This window comes from Lasiodiplodia theobromae, assembly GCF_012971845.1.
Source record: "Lasiodiplodia theobromae strain AM2As chromosome Unknown scaffold_4, whole genome shotgun sequence".
Lineage (NCBI taxonomy): Eukaryota > Fungi > Ascomycota > Dothideomycetes > Botryosphaeriales > Botryosphaeriaceae > Lasiodiplodia > Lasiodiplodia theobromae.
This window is the reverse complement of record NW_023336530.1, coordinates 973,351-990,027: the sequence shown is the minus strand read 5'-3', so window position 1 is coordinate 990,027 and position 16,677 is coordinate 973,351. Positions and strand designations below refer to the sequence as shown.

At 55.8% G+C, this 16,677-nt stretch overlaps 4 protein-coding genes across 4 annotated transcripts; 2 read left to right on the top strand and 2 right to left on the bottom strand.

The window, feature by feature from the left end:
* Positions 1-258: 258 nt before the first annotated feature.
* On the top strand, positions 259-1,344 carry LTHEOB_1719 (Tim barrel metal-dependent hydrolase; the record flags this gene model as incomplete). The annotated part of the gene is made up of 1 exon (XM_035510451.1): positions 259-1,344. The coding sequence occupies one exon, from the start codon at positions 259-261 to the stop codon at positions 1,342-1,344; it is 1,086 nt and encodes a 361-aa protein (XP_035366229.1).
* Positions 1,345-2,855: 1,511 nt separating this feature from the next.
* LTHEOB_1718 (Pathogen-related protein) lies at positions 2,856-4,929 on the bottom strand (the record flags this gene model as incomplete). Its single annotated transcript, XM_035510450.1, has 3 exons — positions 2,856-3,978; positions 4,031-4,412; positions 4,770-4,929. The coding sequence occupies 3 exons, from the start codon at positions 4,927-4,929 to the stop codon at positions 2,856-2,858; spliced, it is 1,665 nt and encodes a 554-aa protein (XP_035366228.1).
* A 5,101-nt stretch (positions 4,930-10,030) lies between these two features.
* LTHEOB_1717 (Phosphatidylinositol-4-phosphate 5-kinase core) lies at positions 10,031-11,074 on the top strand (the record flags this gene model as incomplete). The annotated part of the gene is made up of 1 exon (XM_035510449.1): positions 10,031-11,074. One exon carries the CDS (start codon positions 10,031-10,033, stop codon positions 11,072-11,074), a length of 1,044 nt encoding a protein of 347 aa, XP_035366227.1.
* Positions 11,075-13,959: 2,885 nt separating this feature from the next.
* On the bottom strand, positions 13,960-15,710 carry LTHEOB_1716 (Sugar/inositol transporter; the record flags this gene model as incomplete). The annotated part of the gene is made up of 4 exons (XM_035510448.1): positions 13,960-14,340; positions 14,408-14,764; positions 14,820-15,560; positions 15,609-15,710. The coding sequence occupies 4 exons, from the start codon at positions 15,708-15,710 to the stop codon at positions 13,960-13,962; spliced, it is 1,581 nt and encodes a 526-aa protein (XP_035366226.1).
* Positions 15,711-16,677: the final 967 nt, after the last annotated feature.

Genomic DNA, 16,677 nt, shown 5'->3' with positions numbered 1-16,677 from the left:
ACATGGCGATACCGGGTGGACAAGCAGGGCCCATCCCCGCAAAACGGGCCCTCCTCCGCTCAGATGCGGGGGGCTAACCGCATCCAGACAATCCGGGGTTGAGACGAGCAATCAGGTCTCGCTAAACCCAACTGCTGACAATCGCAACAACATCCGGTGTCGGGGTCGGCTTCGCCATAAACATGACTGCATGGCATACATGGTCGCAAGAGCAGATAACAACAGCAATATTATCCATTACGCCTGCAGCCTTTCAAAATGTTTTGCCTTCTCCGCCCCCATCGCTCCCTTCTCACCACCACAAAACTCTATCCCAAGTCATGCCCCGCATCCTACAGCACCACCACCAACACCACTCTACGCAAAGTCGCAGCGCGCATCCCGCCCGACTCCTGGGACTCGCACATGCACGTCACAGACCCCCGCTACCCACTCGCTCCCAACGCCGCCTACACTCCGCCCCTACACACCCTCTCCGACGCCCTAGCCCTCACATCAGGCGCGTACAACATCCGCAACCTCGTCTTCGTCCAACCCTCCATCTACGGCGCCGACAACAGCTGCCTCCTCTCCGCACTCCGAGAGCTAGGCCCGCAGCACGGCCGGGGCGTCGTCGGCATCGACCCCAGCAACACCAGCGCCTCCACGATGCACGAATGGCACGCGCTCGGCGTCCGCGGCGTGAGGCTGAACCTCAAGTCGGTCGGGAGGGCGCCGGATGTGGAGCAGCTGCGCGCGGAGCTGGTCTCGCACGCGGCCGCCATCCCGCCCGCGCTGCGCGCCGGCGGCGGCGGCGGCTGGGTGCTGCAGGTCTACTGCTCGCTCGACGCCGTGCCGCTGCTCGAGCGCATCGTGGTCGATGAGAACGCTCTGCCTGCCGGCGTCAAGCTCTGCATCGACCACTTTGGGCACCCGGCGAGCCTGCCGCCGTGGCCGCCAGCGTCATCAGCATCGTCATCGGCGTTGGCAGGTTCGACGACGACGACGAAGACGACGGTCGAGACGCAGGGATCTCCTTCTCAGCCGGACCCGTACGCGCTGCCCGGCTTCGCGGCGCTGATGCGGCTGCTGCAGGCAGGCGGCACGTGGGTGAAGCTGAGCGCCGCGTATCGGATCGAGCAGGACGCGGGGCTGCCGTGGCTGGGGGCGATGGCGAAGGAGCTGCTAGGCGTCAGGGGCGGTGGCAGGTGCGTCTTCGCGACCGACTGGCCGCACACGCGCTTCGAGGGCGTCGACGTGGAGCCGTTTGTGGAGAAGTGCTTGGAGTGGTGCGGCGGCGATGCCGTGAAGGTGCAGAGGCTGTTTAGGGACAATGCAGAGGAGCTGTGGGATGTGGCACGGTAATTGCCCTGGGGAGGAGGAAAGAGGGACGACGTGTGCGTATTGCGTCTTGTTTGTGTGCCGGTAAGGACGGGATGGAGGGTGGGCATGGGAAAAGGGGGTTACCGGGAGAAAGGGAGACGTCTGTACTACGGAAGAGACAGTGGGAGAATAGGAGGTGGCTCTGTGTAAGGGCGCATGATGGTGGAGGTGTGCCGGCCGAGCTGCGTGGTTGCTGCGAGCTGTCTGTCGCGGATGCCAGCTCGTACCGGTCAACATGTTGGTGTTCGTGGTGGCGGACGCGGCTGCGGCTGTTTTTATGCACGATGAGTTGTTTGTCTGTGTCAGATAGATTCGAAACCAAGTAGTGTTGGGCAGCCAGGCATAAAGCGGACAGACTGGCAGAAGCGGCAATGGCAGCGGCAGAGGGTCGGGGCCCTCGTGCAATCATGCACAGGGCGGGCTGAGGTGTTCGAGAGGTAGCCGGTGCTGGTAACACGGCATCAGATAGAGGATTATATGCCATTGTGGATATGGGATTGCTTCCGAGAGCGAAATGATGACTTGAGCGATTGGACAGGGCGCCAGACGTCATGCATTGCAGCGTGGTAGTTGCGGAACAGAGACATTTTGCCCCCCCCTGCTGATGAGATAGTGAGAGCGTGGCCCTCGTGTGGTATCGTCCCTTGCGTAGCTGGGGTCGAATGTGTCTTGGTAGGAGATCGTGCGTCCATTTCAGTGGTGTTCGTACCAAGGAGGCATATGACCAGGGCTGCTGCATGAACGCTCCATCTACCACAAGGTCCTCTCCATCTTTTGTAGAGAAGGGAGATTGACGCAAGGAATTTCCGGTGCAAAGCAGCGCGCGGGTGCCGTGGAACGGGCGAGACACACTTTGGATCTGCGTCAAAAAGTACTCGTCGGCAAGACCACTTGCCGCGTCCACCTTAGCTGCGGAACACAAGACCTCGGTGGCTGCAGCGGTTAAGGTACGTGGACGTCTTTGTTAACCCGGGTTCGCACAGAGCCACCTCATCACAAGAACGGCCGCTTGATGCGGGAAAACCTGGTAACCCAGGATTCACACAGGGTGGCGTACATCACACGTGGCTTTGATGACCGACCTGTTACCTGAAAGTAAGCAGCACACGCAAGCAGACCCGTCTGACTGTGAAGAAACATGCGTTTGAATTGAGTCTATAGAAAAGCCACTGGAATATCTGTGCAATTGACTCAGCCCGAGAGTAGCCACCATCCCTCGTACACCACTAGGCGCATCGGGCCTTCCACTGACCGGTCAGCCCCTTCGTCTTTACGCTATCAAGGAGTATGATCATTGATGAAAAGAAAAGAACCTTTATGGTGAACTATTAAGAAATTTACGCCTGTGAAGAGAGAAACAGGAATGAAAAGAACCTTGATGGTGAACCATTAAGAAATTTACGCCTGTGAAAAGAGCCACCGTGCAAGAAATCAACCAACCCAGAGGTATTGCAAGCTCGTAATCCGTAAAATCGTCGCCAAAGACAACATAATTACTCCCTGTTCATCAGGAAAGGGCACTCAAATGGAGTGATCTTGCTCATCTCTATGTGCGTCAACCTTGCCTCCTCGCTGTCGGGCGAAGCGGCCACACCCTCACCAGGTTCTGGACTGACGGCCTTCTCCATGTCCTTCGGGTGCGGGTGGACCTTGTGTGCAGGACACTGAGAGAAGAAAGCTTCGGTGGGAGAGGCTTGGCTGCTGGACTGTCCCTGCTCGGAAGAGCTGGTGATGCTGGACGAGTACGTGCTCCTGCGTGGCGTAGGAGGGTCGGATGCAGGAGGTGTCACAGCCGTCCAGCTACCCGCTTCCGAGCTTACAGTTGAGTTCTCGTGGTCGATCTCTACAGCATCGTGGAACTTCTCGGGCTCATAGCCAGGCGCAGGGTCGCTGAGGATATCCGATGCCTCGTGCCACTGGTCCAGGTCATGGAATTGGTCGGTCTCAGACTCTGGCAGCTGTGTCGATTCCTGTGCAGCAATTGAAGGTTGCAGCAGCTGTTCCATCTCTTGGGCTTGCTCGGTAGAATCTACTGACGGGGTTTCGACGGGCCCCTTAACGTCGTTTGTCTGAGGGAGCTGCAGTGCCTGTTCACTAGGCTCAGGGCCGTGTTCCGTCTTTGATTCAGATAAAGTTTCACCGGCCTCGGCGCAGTGGCTATGATTAGCGATGGGTGAAACAAGCAGAAGATCGGCGGGCTTGTCAGGAGTAGATTGCTGCTGAGGTTGAGCTTCCTTGGTGCTGGGAGTAACCTCGGGCTGAGCGTCCTTGGTCAGAGCACTTTCGCTCTGAGTGGCGACATCGGACTGAGGAGCTTGGACAGCGGCGGGCTCGGCGGAAATCGACTGGCTGGGTTCGACAGGCTCATCTGGCTTCTTGAAAGCTACCTCAGGTGTCGCTGTCCTGTTGGCGAGAGGTGACGGGGTTCTGCTTACCCGCCGAGCTACCGGCTCCTTGTTCACAATGCCCTGCGGCGCAATCTGGCGGAACATCTCCATGGGGTCGAACCAGGTCTCGACGCGCTGCAGCCTAACCTTGTCATCGACGGTGGCAACAGTCACGCCTTGAATGTCGATGGACCCGCCATGGGCCTTGGCAGTGACCTTCTCACCCTTACTATAATAGAGTTAGTACGTGGCTAAAAGTACAACGGCGCATCTGCACTTACTCGTTGAAGCCGACGTAGTCGTTCTTCATAGTGCCCCAGTGACGCCAACGGAAGGCCACGTGGGGTGGGCCAGAGTAGACTTCGAGCACCTCCCAGGCGAAGGTGGGCATCATGCGCTTGAAGGTCTTGTGGCTGGAGGCAAAGTCGGAGTTCTCCGGACTGTAGTACTCGTTGGGCGAGATGATGGCGTTGTAGGTGCCGACCTTCAGCATGTGCTCGGCGCTCTGGGGCGGGTTGCCATTGATGGCAAAGGTGTAGTTGGGGGCGTCAACGGTCCTCCAGTCCTCGATGCGAGGCTTGAAGGAGGCCTCGATCTCCCAGTTCTTGACAAGGTTTTCGACCATCTGGATGAGGCTCCCAGACTGATGGTTCATCTGCTTGGCTAATTTCTTTGGTCAGTCCTGATTCAGTTGAGAAGGGATTGTCATGCATGCAAGCTTTGACAGTAAGCAAGGAGGGGCGGGAGGGTGAAGTGACACAAGGTGGACAGCGGGAAGCGTGCGGCAGTAAGCAGACATGGAGGAGGGGGAGGACGACGCGTGGAGGGAGTCGTATGCAGCGGAGAATAGCTGCGCTGCAATGCAGCCGTCCTAACGTGCATGGTGCAGGAGGCGAAAAGCACAAAGAACACGAGGCTCCCACGTGGGCGAGCACAGAATGGGGCGATCGATCGTCTTCATGATGCAAGGAAGTCCGGGGAGATGATGACATGTGCTCCCACCCGGGTTGCAAGACTCACTTTCGGCGTAGACCTTGCGCGTCTTGGAGTAGTCCGGCGGGCGGCCGTACCTCCACTTGACGCCCTGGTCCTTCAGGACGGCATCGGCGTCGGCGAGGTAGTCGGGCATGGCGGCGTGGTCCTGTTCGGGCGGCGCGGCCTGGGGGTTGGCGGCGGCCATTGCGGAGGCGATATGGGAGCGTAACGGGTGAGCTTCAGCAAGCGGCTCGGGTGGCTCGCGGGGAGGGTGAAGGTGAGTGAGAGGAGGACGGAGGAGGGAGGCTTGGAGGAATGGGGAGCAGTGATGGAGGGCCGTCTCGGTTGATAAATAGTCCTTCGCCCGGTGGCATGGAAACGGCTAGACGCACACACACGACGATGAGTGATAAGTCCGTGTCCGGAATGCGGTCGCTCTCGACGATAGAGCTGCATGCTTGACAATGATAGGAGGCGCTGCGAGGCCACAAGCCATGTCTGGGCTGTGGACACGCCGTCCAGGGTTCACAAGCTTGTGCGACGCGACGCCTCTGCACCTCACTGCAAACAACCCTACCGCTCTAGCATGCCCGTCACCATCCCGGCGGCCGATCCGACGAGTCGCAGGCCGCGGTGCGCGCGGTCAGCGGCGGGGCGAGACACGGGCGGGCGGGCGGCTGTGGGCGTCGAGGATCGATCGTGGTGGAGGCATGGGGTTCGCAGGGGCCTCGCAGGGGCTCTCGCAAGCGGTTGTGGGGCTGCAAGGACGTCCCTGGCCGCGGGCTCTCGGGCTGCCCACGCGCGGCACGCACGTCGCCAACCGCAATTTTCTGGACGCGCTTTCCTCCGCCACCGCAACCGCCTGCACTTCCACCGCGCTCCTTTCAGCAACGGCCGCGACCCCTCGTCCTCAATCGGCCGCGCCTGCCGCATTCCTGCCCAGTTGCACCAGTAAGATGACGCCCATTCTTCCGCAAACAAAGTGTGGCATCACGAAGCGTGCCCTGTACCACCGCCGCCCCGGGAAATCCGGGCCTCGCTGAGACGACTCCTGCGCTTCTCCACCAGCCTGCTGCCCTTCCCAATCGGCTGCCTCCGCGCCGTAGGGCTCTGCCAGGCAATCAACACCCAGCAGCGAGCGTTGCTGGTGAAACCGCCCCCCGCCACGACACTGCACCTCAATCTCCATCCCAGACAGCCACGTTGTCAGGCAACGCTTCCCCGCCGGCCGGACGTCATTCCTGCTGCATGGCCGACTGCTCTGATGTGATCCGTCGCTTTCCCCCTCAACAACAGAGAAGTGTTACACCAGGACGCAAACCCACAACCCTTCCCATCCTGTGCAGCTGCTCCTCCTGTACACCGCCATTTGCGGCCCATCCTGTCCCAGCGACCTGGTCCACCGGTCAACATCCCGGCTTGATGGCAAATCTCGCGTGGCAACCCATCGCTGCGGTAGCTTGTTCGATCCCGTACACGGCAGCCCATGGCGCCTGCGAGCAGCACGTTAGCCGTCGCCCTGCCATTACGTGCATCTGCACCCTCCGCCGGAGCCCCAAGCATGCTGGATAGGGCGAGCTGGTCCCCGACCTCCGAGACGAGACCCTCTTGGTCCGCAGCCATTCGCCGCCGTGCCGCCTGGTCGAAGTGTTGCTGCGCCTAAGTGGGTAAACGCCCTGCACGCGAAGGGGCTTGAATATGCGCCATGTGCAATGTCAAAAGCAAGCATCTCGCGTGAGCGCCCTCCTCGTTCCCTGGCTTCCCGCATTCCCCGATCCCGGAGTAATCTAAGACCCAATCCTTCGCTAATCGCCTGCGTGGCATCAGCCTGCCTGAGAAAAGTTTTCCCTGCCTCCTCGACGCAGCTTCATAACCGCCATGATGCATTGCAGAGATACTTCCATGCTACTTTTCTCCGTGGCCAGAGACTCAGCTCATACCGTCCTAGCTGACACGGACCCAGTCTCAGCGATAGCCTCTGATAAAGCTGGCCTGTGGCTTCTCAAACTCCTCGAACTGTATGTCTCAGCGTGATCGGAATGGAACATCGGGGCGCATCATCTCGAGGCGTTCTTGGCCTCGACTTTTATTTTTGTTGCCGTCCACTCTCGTCATGGCGGATTCGAAGCTGCTTTTGAGCGCCACGCTTCAGACCTCTCTTTCTGTCTCGGATTATCGATGGCGATCCTGCCATTAGCAGAAGAGCCTGCTTGATCTCAGCCACGGCGACTCCATAGCTTCGGACGAAGTGCCAAACTCAACAGCACGGGGGCAAGCCTTCTCGAAGCCGAATCTGCGGAATTACAAATCCGTCCGCACCGCAACATGAGAATTGTGTGTAACTGATATTCCAACCGAGCCGGCCGCCCCCCGTTCAAAGACAATACCACCTGTCAACGACACGTCATTGACATTTGAATCTCTCCCCGGCCGCTTGCATGCCATTGAAGTGCAAGCCGCAATGGCCAATACATCAACATCAATCTCACTTGACATTCGTAATGTTGGCTGGTGTTGCCACCGCCACTGCCATTTTCAACATCCTGGACGAGATTCCTTTCTTGTATGATGCAAAATTTCTCGGCAGTGTGATGGCTTTTTCCTAACGACGGCCTTCCAGGAAATGTACATGTCACCACAATCCTGTACAATGTCGCTTGCCACAAGCCCTTAGCAGATCTGTCTCAGCCCTTTTCCTTCCCTCCACACCATTCATGCAGGCATCCGCGGAGACGACAGCTGTGTTTGTCTCCTGCTCACACCGCTTCTACGGGGCTTACACCACAACGGTGTCTGTGTCCCGAAAGGTTGGGCTATTGTGCTCCACAGTCCACGGTTGGTGAGTGCACTAATAATTAAGATAAAAAGCAGACTCTACTCTTCTCACATCCTTTCACACCTACTCACACTCGGGGCCAGGTGCTGTGGCGTCGATCGAAGAACTCGGGGCCTTGGATGTGAAGTTCTGAAATGTCTCTCCCTGCCATTGAATAAGATTAAGCACGTGGAGGCTTTGCATTAGTATGTTGTGGTAAGTTGAGCCGGGGACGTTTCAGGTCAGCACTCGATGTTTAACATGGCGTTGGACACGTAGTTCGCGCTGGACCGTCATGGCCGAAGCGCAAGACAAAGAGCATACAACGTTGAGCGAGCAGTCGTGTTCATGCTATTAGAATCGGGCATCCCAGTATAACGAGTCTTCTGCGGTCAGTATCTTCAGGCTTTGGTTGGACAGAACTCCTCTACGAACCAGCAGGCAAGGCAGAGGCAGCATCGCACACCGGCGCTTACCAGCTTTAGCCCTTTGGCCCCCCGCAGCTCCCCTTGGTTTTCTGAGGCCAAGCATGGCGCACACGGGCCTCTTGCCGTTACAAGCAGCTTGTGCGGTATCACGTTGCGCTGTGCCTCCCTCCATGACCGAACGGCCGAGGCGTAGGGTCGACCGAGCTCTCGATGCCGCCACTCAACTTGCTACGCTGTAGCGTCACGGCATATGCTTCGCGTCAGCGGGTGCGCAAGACAAAGAATCATGTCACCGAGGTGTCAAACAGGCATATAGTTTACTTTTCCCCGCGTCTTAACGGCAGCTAAATGGTGCGCTCAAAGCGGGTTGGCTCGCTTATGCGCTGAGCGGTCGTACTACTCAATTCCTCACAGCCGGTTCAGCTTAAATCTGCACAGTAGATTTTCTTCCGCCGGTCCCCGTTAGTGACTGTGTCTAGCGTACCGAAAACGGTTACCCGGTAGTTGCCTGGCAAGGCAGCAGAAAGGAGGCTTAACCAATTGGAGCAGTCAGCTTCCACAGGCGGCATGATGACTGTTCTTATTGGGGAAGTTAGCGGCAGATCAAGGATCGCCCGTTGAACCGCACTTTTTCTCATGGCCGGCCATCTTCGATGCCCGCGAACCTGCAAATAGTGCTGCAGTGGCCAGGGTCGGGCTCACGGATGAGAGCGGGTTCAGCCCGGCATGCACGACACGAAAAAGCTGCGGGAATTATCTTCATTCGCAACATAATGCCCAAAGCTAATAACCGATCAACGCTCTGCGGAGAGAGGAACACCCCTGTTCAGATCGTCGCGTGGCAGCGGCATGCAGCAGGTCGGCGATTACATAGCCGCGCACATGACACTCTTCCACCCCGTCTTTCTTGGCCTGAAACCTCCTTTTAGGCGTGCGTCAGCACCATGCAAGAGAAAAGAAGACGACCTTATCACCTTGGGCCTTGGAGTGTGCCAAACCTCGCAGGTGATGGAAAAAGAAAAGAAATTGTCCGCTGCGCGCCGTGTCGACGCCCGATGGAACGGTTTCTCCGTGCAGATTGCAGGTCAAGATGGAGGGCAGAGACGATAATTCAGCAATTGGCTGGACGCATGGCAGAGGCTTTTGATTGAGCCTCGATGAACTGGTGAGTGCTGCGGCGCATTTTTGTACAGGGATCGCACATGGCTATTGTCGTGCAGCGCAGGGCGGCTCGTTTGTCAATAGCGCCGACGGGAACTCATCTATTAGCCCTATTTCTATTACAGTGGTCTATTGACAGAGCCACCAGGCCCACAAGCACCTCGTCTCTTGGTTCTAGGCCTTGAAAAGGGGAGCATCTAAGATAGGCCCCGAGTTGATCTATTGTTCACGTATGTGGCCACCGAGAGCCCGGTGGCTGGTGGATGACAAGGCTTGCTTACTGCGAGGACAACTCATCAGGTAAGACGGCGGATAGGCATGCAAGCGGTATATCTGTATTATCGAGCACCGTCGGACAAAGCATGCCGTTGGCTGTCAACGCTATCCCTGTGTTGCTTACTTGGCTGTTTCCTTGCTTTTAGGCAATCCTTTACCGCGCGGGCGGGATGGTTATCATCGAGACGGGCGTGCGGATGAGCTGCGGCGATCGGAAGGGAGCACGGCATCATCCGCGCTCGTGGTTTCTGCGTGCAATGGCTGCTGTGCGGCCGGCAAGCCAGTCATCTCGGGCTGCAGTCGCGTGCTCGAGGGCGGAGGGCGGAGTGGGGAGCAGCAGCACGTGTGCGTTGACGCGGCAGCGCGGCGCAGTGATAGGGTCAGCACGGGCAAAAGGGCACACGTGTGGAGCCGGATCACACAGCATGTACAGACGTGCGCGTCTTCGAGAGATGTGGTGTTTGCATGGCGCGCGTGGAGTGCCTCAGGCAGCAGATGGAGCTCGGGCCAGGGCGAGATTTTAGTGGGAGTCCGGGCAGTTATGACGCAATTGCCGGTCGATCAAGGAACACCCGACCCATTGTTGATTGTTGAGATTGCACTCTTCACCTCGACAACTGCTCATCATGGGTCTGCGCACCAACCGCATCAGCAGGTCTATCCTGCGCGCCGTCTTCGATCCCCAGACCTCTTCCGACGCCGCCAAGCCCAGCCTTCTCGCCCGCATTCTCGCCTTCTTTGCTCTCTTTCAGCTTGTCGTGAAGCCTTTCCGCCCTGCTGACTTCCGCAAGCTGCGCAATGACGCTTGGCAGCTTGATGACGATGAGTACCGCGAGAGCTTTCGCCTCGCCAACCGTCGCGGTGCCGCCCTTAAGCCCGTCGGCGATCTGGGCTATTCCGGGTCGACCTTCTTTACCACGCCTAACGACAAGTTCCTGATCAAAAGCCTGCCTCGCCGCTTTGAGCACACCTTCTTCTCCCGCGACCTGATTGACCCCTACATTCAGCACATGCACGCCTTTCCGAATTCTTTGATCGTCCGCATCACTGACTTTCTCGAGGCCATCGGTCCATCTATCGGTGCCAGTGTCCTCGGCACCGCTCCTGCACATCATGTTGTGATGGAGAACGTGCTGTACGGAAAGGATCACGATGAGCAGAAGGACCGCTGGGAAACGTTCGACCTCAAGCCCGCCAGCTACTTCTACCCCGAACGTGACATCGCCGACGGGCACCTGGCTCCCGAGTCGGTTAAGGAGCGCTTGGTCGACACGTTTCCAGATAAGATCAGGGTGGCGCCAGAGCAGCGCGACGACCTGTTAAATGCTCTCAAGAAGGACACGGACCTTTTGTGCAGTGCAAACGCCGTTGACTACAGCCTTTTCCTGGTAAGGTACCCAGCAGAGCCCGAACGCCATGTACCTTTCGTCAAGGCAAGGAATAGTCAATGGCGACACGGCGTGAGAAGCACCGACGGGAAGTGGATGTACCGCGCGGTGCTGCTGGATTTTTTCTGGGCAAAGCACAAGACGCAACCAAAGATGATGACGAAATTGGTGAAGAGCTTCAACTTCTTTGCGAAGAAGGGGCCCATGAGCATCACGACTAGCCCAGGCGAATATCGCGAACGCTTCCTGAACATGGTCAAAGGTTACATCGAAGACCAGTAATAGTCTGGGCCGAGACGAGTCGCAACCCCGGAAAGTCTCAGTCGCCACCTGCACCCGCTCCCTGTCGAAGCGCTGGGAGCGATCGTGTCTTGCTGACACGCCAATTTCTTTGTGTTATTATCGCCTCCCCTGCTACGTTTTTGCTTGCTTGCATCCTGCGTCAGCCTGATCTCTGGCTTGCTTGCTTCCCGCTTCCTGCACCAAAGATTTCCTGGCCAGCACACCTGGCACAACAGACTGCTGCACGGCTTCTTGCCGCATTCTGGAACACAGCCTCATTAGTTTGTTCATTCTTCTTCTCTCCTGCCTATTACTCTTCAGCGTTGTTTTCTCTCAATTTTGCGAGTGTACGGCATGTAGCTCTTTTCAGATACCCCTGCGCCACAGTTTATCGAAGATCGATCGTGGATTCCTACCCCTGCCGTCAGAAGGAAGACGGAAACTCCCTGCTACCTTGCTTGAACCACACTCAAAGTCGCTATCGTTTACAATAAATCGATGAGATGAGCTGAGACAATACCGTTGGTGAAGTATATCTTCTGGCCAGGATTGCGGCGAGCTGCATGAAGGTCCGGGCCCTTCGTGCGCCTTACGGCCGATTTTCCACCTTCCCCCGAGGCTGTCACATTTCCACCAAACTCAGGCGCCCGAAGAGACTGTATCGCCTTTCGTCTGTGTCGTGCGCCATTCATTGAATCGGCGAAAGAGCATCCAGTCGAAAAGACCAAAACGGCGAATGGTCAGGACAACGGCTAGTTGGTCATTTGCAGATAACGATTCAATAAACTCTTCAAGCCATGTCAGATTTCGCAGCTGCCATCAATGTTGTCTTAGCCGCTGCTCGACTCCTATTCGTCCATTCTCTGTTTCATTCTGAGCCTGCAAATTTGCGCGTGCTCGAATGGCGGAGCGCGAGCGCGAGAAAAGCGTAACAGGTAATCCCTGCTCTTGGGGAATGGCGGGGGTGAGCAACGCGGGTGATGCGCGTGCGAAAAAGAGGAAGCGGGTAGGTGCATCGGGGAAGTACTTGTTACCGCCAGCCACGTACCGGTAAGTACAGAGCCCAACCCCCAGCGTGCTGGGTGAGATGAAGCCCTCCGTTACACTTGCTTTTGGCGCTTTCTTTCGTCGTCGAAAAGATGACCCCCCGCAGCCGCAAGCTGGACACTTGCAAGCTCTCGCTGCATGCTGCTGTGACGCTGCTTGCTGCTCTCTTTCGTCCCTTACGACGGTGCTGTGGCACGTACTCACTGCCGTCTTTTCCCAAATCTGAGACTCGTCCACACCACACCCTTGCGCAAAGCTCTCTTTTTGCTTGTCCTTTTGCCCGTTTCTACAACGCTTTGGCCACTTGCATGCAACAGACCCCTCCCTATATCACCTGATCAACGGAGCCGCTTTTGGTGGGGGGCCAAAGCAAAGAAGCATAGGCCGATGCAGGTCTCACAAAGATTACCCGGAAACACCTCCTACGATCCGCTTACCCTTGGCTCAAGCCTGCGAACATCTAACTTCCCCGATCGCATCGCGGCACGGCTTACGGGCGTATGTGCCGGGGGGTACTTTTCGTCTCTTTCACCCTTTCTCATTTTCTTCCCTCCCCTTGCCAAACTATTCCTTCCCCTGTCATCCAGCCCGCCAGGTAGTAAGCCAGTCAGCAAGCCACCGAAGGATGTGAACCCACCCCCCCTAATCACACATTTTAACTTCGACTTCCAAACACAGCCACCTCGGAAGTCAAATAGTGAGGCGAGACGAGACGCGGGAAAAGAGCGCAACGTCATGAGAATGGAGACCAAAAAAAAAAAAAAAAACTCCCCAGACCTGCTCTCTCAGCTCGTTATTTGGAGCTGCTATGACGCTTTCGCCTAGTACCTCTCTGCTGGGTCCTTACTGTCGCACTTGTTGAGTCTTTCATCGTGCTCGTAAGTGACACTCGTGTGCTCATAGCTACGGCTGTGATACGTGCTGGTACCAATGGCAATGGGCGACAATTGTACAGCTTAATCCGCTAAAGTTGCTTTTGCTGGAATCGGCTTAGATTGGTGGGGTGATTAGGCAGTAGTAGTGGATCTTTAATGTGCACATTGTCATAATAGTTTAATGTTGCCCTTTTCTTTTTTTTTGTCTTACGCAACAAAATTTGAGACACCCATATTAAAGGCGAGTTGCCTGGGCTTTATATAGTGAATTTTCAAAGGGAAGAGTTGAATTTAGCATTACAATAAGGCACGAAGACGAGAATTTATAAGATACTTAAGTTTGTATGCGGAGAAAGACACATGCTTTGTGGGGTTTTTTTTTTATCAAGTAGTGCAATTGACTGTAGCAACCACAGATGTTTATCTAAGCCTAGAAAAAGGTATAAAAGCAGGTGGAAAGAGTCAAGATAGTGCACGAATTGGTCGAAATATTTTAGTGGCTGAGTTTGCATTTCTTCTCATGGAATCTCTTTACGTGTCATTTTGTTCTACTTCATGCAGACATCACGAGAACGAGAACGAGATATACCAGATCTACTACCACGGAGCTTTGGGATAGAACGGACCGAGTAAAACAAAACTCTCAGTTTTATTAAGAGTAGAAATTAGAAGCGCATCACTCTGTCATCAAGCCCGATAGATAAATACTCTTTAAATGCCAAAGAAAGGGCTGCCAGAAATTAAGATCTCTTTGATATTCTAGTCGTAAAACACTCCGATATTCCTCCATATTAGGCAATCATACCATAAATTCTTGGAAATTCTTATGAAGCTCGAAGGTTGGATGAGCATAATAGTTCTAACCAGACTAATCCTAAACACATACCTACACCTAGCGTCTATTTCCTTTCCTTTCAGGAAGGCGACACTGTAAGGCATACAAGTAATGATGGTCCTCCTCTTTCAGGGAATCTGCTCTCTTACCCTTTGCAAGAGTGGCGCACGCTCGCCCCTCTCAGCCTCTCCACTGTGCGGGTACGGCATTCTCAGGTATGCACCATTTTCGATCTTCCTGACTTGCCAGGTGCCATCCTTCACGGCATCGTCAAAGAATCGTTGGTTCTCCTCAAAGCTTCGACCACCGCTCTCGGGCAGATACGCCCACGTCCAAAGACCGGCAATGGCATTCGAAGCGGCGAAGACGAGGAAGAGCCAGTAGCGCAGGTTGTTGAACATGATGGGCGTCAGGAGGGTGATGGTGAAGTTGGCGAGGCCCCAGATGACAACGCTGATGGCGGCGGCTTGAGCGCGAGCGGTGGTAGGATAGATCTCTGTGGGAATCAACTGTAGTGTTTAAGGTCAGTCGAGATGAGATCCACTAGGGCATGAGCGGTAGGAAGAAAGTACGTACCCAGACAGTAGCCAGCCAGCCAATGCCGAAGGCGCCCGTTGCCACATAAAGTGTAACGATGCCTGGAACAGAGAAAGCAACAGTAGGAACGTCGAGAGACGCGGATTTGCCCTGGGAGTTCATGGACAGGCCTCCAAAGATGGCAAGGAGAACGAAGCAGGATGTCAAAACCACGCTGCCGCCGAGCAATAGCTTACGTCTGCCAACGGCATCGATGAGCAACCAGGCGAAGGTCATGAGGAAGAAGTACGAGACGTAGTTGCCCATTGTCAAGTATTCAGCATCACGGACATCGAAACCAAGTAGCTCAAATATCTGAGGGCCGTAAACAGATACGGCTCCATAGCCAGTAAGAGCCTGTGCACCATTAGACCCAAGTTCATATTTCACAGAGCGACCGCATGTGCCTTACCTGGTTGATTTGGCCCATGATAGTGACAATGGTTGGGTGGAATTGCGGATGACCCGGCGTGAGCATGTTCAAGTAGGTTACCTCCTTGTCTGCTTCTCGCTCATGGCTTTCTTTTAATTCCTCAAACGTCTCCTTGCCGTTCCTGGGGTCAATATCTTCGCAAGCCTTCTTTGCATCCTCTTCTCTTCCGTGGTAAATGTAGAATCTGGGGCTCTCCGGTAGAAGCTCGATGCATGCGAGAAGGAGGATGGGATAGGCTTGCATGACGATGATGGGAATGCGCCAAGCCCATTGGTTGTCCTTGCCCAAGGCGACGGTCACGCCAAGGTTGATTGCGAATGCCATGTTCAGTCCGAAGATGTTCATCTGAAATTCCTGGCCCATAGCTCTTCCCCTCATCTTGGTCTCGGCCAGCTCAGCGCTATACACAGGGATCACGCTGTCGATGCCGCCAACACCTAAGCCCATGATGACACGTCCAAGAAACATGACCTCTAGGGCTTTTCTCATGCCTCCGAGGCCGGCGATGAACATGATGAAGTTCCCCAAGCTGGCGGTTGCCAGGCAGAAAAAGATGGCAGGCTTGCGGCCGAATTGATCGGCAAACCAGGAGAAGAAGACGGCGCCGACGGAGCAGCCCAGGTAATAGACAGAAACAATGATACCAACGAGCGGAGAATCACCAGATATGCGCATGCGAGAGAGGTAGTCATGGTTGGTATTGATCAGAGACATCATACCCTAGAGAATTAACAAGGAGCTCACTCGAGATTGTTCACGAATGCCTACCTGGTCATAGCCGTATAATGCAATGGCGGTGGAAGAGAAAAGCACAACTTGAGCCTGCTTGCTGCGGCTTAACGACCTGATCTGCGACAACAGGTACGACATGATTGCGGCACGGGGAGGAGAAAGGCCAACACAGGTGGATTGAAGAGCCGGAGGCCCAGAGTCATGAGCAGGAGTGAAAAAGTGAGGAGGAGGAATGAAGGGACGGAGAGACCGAGATCACGATAGCAGAAACATGGCAGGCGCGAGGGTGGGGAACACAAACAGCTAATGGCTGGAGCTATGACGGCAAGCGCGCAGAACTCCGTAGCGAGAAGAGAAAAACAAAAGGGGAACGCAAGCATCGATCAGATCTAGGCCAATCCTGTGACCTCTGCTTGCCGTCGTCGGCTGATGAAAATGACGCAATGCCTGTTGTTTCTCGCCGGCGGACCTGCTTGAACTTGAGAGGCTGGGCGCCAGCCCGCACCACGAAGCGGCGGAAATACGCGGATTCGAGCGGCCTGTTAGGTAATACTCGCGGCATGCTGAAAGGTGGAGAGAATTGCTACTGGAGCAGGTCAGAATCAGATGCTGACAGTGGTAATAAAGCAAGCACTAGTGATGGGTAAGTCCGCAAACGGCGCCCAGCACGTGCGCCGACGAAAAACGTGGCCGATAGTCGACGGTCTGGCCTCCTACTCGCAGTCTTTCTGCCGCTCGCCCCGCAAGTCAGGGATGACAGGGCGCTGCTTTCTCCGGTCGATGGGAAATCGAGTTCCGGCGCTGAAGATTGGTCTTGCTCCGGTCTGAGATGAAATGCATACTTTGCTGCGACCGTACCAATTCCACTGGCGGTCACAAGCTACACGACATGCGCCTCCGGGCTGCCCGTGGAGAAATGTGTGCGGTGGCAGATTTCAGAACTCACAGCGTTATATTTCTGCGCGCGAGGTTTGGTTTTGGTTGAAAATAGATGGCCAGCGCGGTGTCGATGATCGGCCTGGGATCCCCGCAGCAAAAGTGGATGCCGCCGCCCTTTCACCGCTCTCAGGGGTGCCCCTCCACAGCTCAACACCAAACCTCTGCG